We start from the raw sequence: 3990 nt of genomic DNA on the forward strand, positions 1-3990 counted from the left end.
GGCATTGGCGAGGGCTCTCTTTGTTTCTACGAATGCCTGCTGCTGTGGAGCCTCCCAGGGCAGTGTTTTTGGCTTGCCCTTCAGGACTGATGTCAGGGGGCACATAGTGCAGGCGATGTCTGGGATGAAACATCGGTAGCAGTTTATCATCCCGAGAAACTCCTGAAGGGCCTTGATGGTTTGTGGTTCCAGGAAATTCTCTATAGCTTTTACTTTAGAGGCTGTGGGGCGCACTCCTGCTGGGGAAATCTCGTGCCCGAGGAAGTCTACTTTTTCTTTCCCGAAAATGCATTTGTTGAACCTGATGACCAGTCCGCTGTCCTGCAGACGTTTCAGGATGGCGCAGACGTGGTGAAGGTGTTCCTCTTGGGACTTGGAGAAGATGAGAATGTCATCGACGTAGCAGATGCAGAAAGGCTGTGGTGGCCTTGTGTATTGTCTAGGCGACGTCGACTAAGGTGTTCATATTGAGGGCGTCTGCATCTTTTATCTGGCACCCAACTTCCTGTGTGAGGCGCCGAAGGAAGATCGCTCCTGTTAAATCTACCTTCCTCTTCCTCCTGTTTTCGTCGTGGCCTGGCAGTGTTACCAGCCCCCGTAGTTTGTCCCAGGCTTTCCCGGGTGATGCTTCTCTGAGGGGCTGGGATAATAGGTCAAGTGCATGCTGCGCTCTCTCGGTCACGGGTATGGAGTACGTTTGCATGAGTTTACCCTTCAAGGCTGCGTATGTGATCTTGTCCGGTTGCGCGTTGAGCCAGGGGGAGATTCTGTTGAACACCTCTTCTGGGAGCGCCATCATGGTGACGTTGGATTTGATAGCATCGTCTGAGATGTGCGCCACGCGAAAGTGCGCGTCTGCGCGCAGAAACCATGATGCCGTGTTCTGCTGCGAAAACGGAGGAAGTTTGACCGCGTCTGGCTTTGTTGGTGAGAGGGGCATACAGACGATGCTTGCGGGTTTGCATTGAAGTTCAGCTTCCGACTTTACTCACACACCAAAACGCGGGAAAATGCACCGTATTGAGTCCGTTAATGGTGCTGATTGTTCGAGTGGTCGGACGAAGTGCCAAAATGTGGCCCTTTTGGGTATGCTGTATTTAGTCCATCAATGGCACAGTTTCCACCAGGAGGGAGCTATCAGATGCCTAAACTTTGACGCCGTAATTAGTCCACTAAAGGCTCTCTGATGGTAGGCTGCGGCCGTCTTTAGTCCGTTAATGGCTGGGCCAAAACTGCGCTACCTGCCACTCCGGGTTCACCAGTGTAAGGTTCAAGAAATGCCATAAGTGAAAGAGGCCCCCGCTGCATCCATACAGAAGTTGTGTTTGTTAACAGGCATAAGAAGTCATAAATAATGCATTACAGAACATGTAAAAGGCAGATATAAATATCGGCGGAAAGGACGTACAATGATGCATACAATGAGATACACAAAGAATCTGAAATAATAAGTATCATATATGACGTGATTATTGTACATATGAAGAGCGAAACACAAGAATGGAGAGGCGATTTGACGCCCTTACAGGCTTTGCGAGGCTCTTTTTGTCTCATGGTAAATTTTAATAAAGGTAATACTATACCTTGATAAACTGGCATTGCTACTGCAGTGTAAATGAGTAAATAAACGTGCAAATATTCTCAGTTCATGTTTTCATTACGTAACTCATCATTTAAAAAAATTCTGTATGTCATACTAAGCTATAAGATATGGCCTGTGTTTTTACACCACCTTCGCAGTGTTGCCAAATGTATTAGACGTAATTGAGCTAGATTGAGGTCCAAAATGCACTAGGAATACTATTAAGTTTCCACCCTGCATATGGATTCCAGTGATGATGATACTAATATTACATGATGATAATAACAATTATCATCATCTAGATTGTATAAAATATAACAATTATTATACTAAAATAAATTGCTGTTGCTTCAGATTCTACAATAAATAAATAAATTGCTGATGAGACGACTATTTACTAGAAGTATATATCCTTAAATAACTTGCTCTTAGTTGGGGGAAAAGATAACGTCATCTACATCCTCGTCAACTTTCTCAGCTAATAATTGACATGAGACTGAGGAACTTGCAGAAGCTGTAGCAGCTGCTGATGATCTTGCATCACTGTATGCTGCCACCGTTCCTATCTGTTTTACAACTTCTTCTGGCATTTCATATGAATAGCAACATTTACCTACTCTGTGGAGTCCACTTCTTACTGCAGTTATAGCACTAACAGATTTTGTATGTAGCCGGTTTCTGAGCTTGTTTTTAACAATATTGATTTGATTAAAGAGCCTCTCTACCTCTGCATTTGAGTGAGGGAGTGAAAGTATGCTGATTGCCAACTCACAGATATCCTGGAAGCTATTTACTCCTGCTACGTCTTTGTAATTGGCCACCTCAGTCCAAAATTTTACAGTTGATGTAGTCTCTTGCCACTGAACAACAGTTAAATTTCGCCACTGACTGTCAGTCTTGTCTATTTGTTCAGGAAGATACCCTAAAACTTTGGCAATTTCTGTTACTGGCTGTTTAACCATTTTCAGACATTCTTCAACTGAAATCAGACTTTTTTTTCAAAACTCTAAAGTTATCATGTAAGCTGTTTCTTAGTTCATCACACAACTTAACAACACATGAAATACAACGTTCACGAAGTTGTTGTTGAGCTTCTGGTGTCAAATTTGAGCTTGAACACATCCTCTCAAATTCATAGCCCAAGTGTGCTCCGGGGTCAACATAACTGGCAATATTAGAGATTAAGGGTCAATTCTTAAGGTAGGTATCAAAACTTTCCTACTTGTCGCATTAACAAGATAAGAAAGGTCGGACAGAAGTTTGGTAGGATCTACATTTTCACCTTGAAACACTTTCACAGTTCTCTGAACATCCTGTAGCACTGGTCGCAGAAAGAGCATATAAAATTTATTGATGGGGTCATTGTACATATTGTACGACATCTCTGCAGCATAGCACTTTTCATCTGACCTTGCTATATTGAAGTGCATTTTAAGTTCTTCCCACTGACTCAAAATGCGGGTCACTGTAGGTTCCAGTGATATCCACCTAGTGTCACATACTCTAGGTGTCTGGAGTGGTTGTCGCCCATCATTCAAAGCTTCAAACAGTGTCTTGTAGATTTGCTGTCTTTTAGATGATTGACTAAACGAACTGTAAGTTTCTCGTACCAAAAATCTGCTTCTAGGTAGTGTTTCTGCCATAGCATGAGGTAAAGCCAGTTGAATTGAGTGGCATATACAATGTACCATGATTAAGTTTGGAAGCCCCAAATCCTTCTTTAAAAGTTCACACACACCATTATTTAAACCTACATTGACACTTGCATAATCAACTCCAATACCTAGTAAGTTCTGGGGATTCAACTGTACATCAAACAAAAGTTTCTTTAAGGCATTTACAATCGATTGCGTAGTTCCATATTCTAACTCCACTATTCCAAGAAAGGTTGACGCTATTTTCTTAAATTCTCTACTGAAATACCTCACAGTTACACCAAGTAGCTTTATCACAGAAATATCAGTTGATTCGTCTATTATAAGGCTGTACTTTTCAGCACCAATATCTGCCTTTAGAATAACTATAAAATGAGGTGCAAGCACATTTACAATTATATTTTTGCATTTAGTTCGGTGTAATTTCATATTTTTCACTGCACTGCTGTCACTAAACATTATTTTGCAAGCTTCTGACACATGATCCACAGTTAAAAAAGAAGTATGCTCAGCTATTATCATTGCTGTTCGTCCTTCTGCTTGGCTAGTTGAACGGCGTTGGCTGTCACTGATTTGTGAGAAAGGTAATCTTGGTTGTCTTGAGCTAGAAAAAGGTTCTGCAGCTCGAACATGTTTAACGGAAGTTGTATGTCTTTTCAAATCACTGAGTTTTGCCGTGATCTTGCATTTTTACAATACGAACAATAAGCCTTGGTTTTGTCTCTTTGTAAAGGTTTAAGCCAAGGTTTTAAT

General features: G+C 41.8%; 1 protein-coding gene across 1 annotated transcript; it reads right to left on the bottom strand.

Annotated features, from left to right (window-relative positions):
• Positions 1–2763: 2763 nt before the first annotated feature.
• LOC136827833 (zinc finger protein 862-like) lies at positions 2764–3759 on the bottom strand. Its single transcript, XM_067085293.1, has one exon. The coding sequence runs from the start codon at positions 3757–3759 to the stop codon at positions 2764–2766; it is 996 nt and encodes a 331-aa protein (XP_066941394.1).
• Positions 3760–3990: the final 231 nt, after the last annotated feature.

The sequence above is a fragment of the Macrobrachium rosenbergii genome, chromosome 42, assembly GCF_040412425.1.
Source record: "Macrobrachium rosenbergii isolate ZJJX-2024 chromosome 42, ASM4041242v1, whole genome shotgun sequence".
Taxonomy (NCBI): Eukaryota; Metazoa; Arthropoda; class Malacostraca; order Decapoda; family Palaemonidae; genus Macrobrachium; species Macrobrachium rosenbergii.

Bases quoted from the DNA above. Each gene is read 5' to 3' on its own strand.
- LOC136827833 (XM_067085293.1), bottom strand. From the start codon at position 3,759: ATGATAATAGCTGAGCATACTTCTTTTTTAACTGTGGATCATGTGTCA.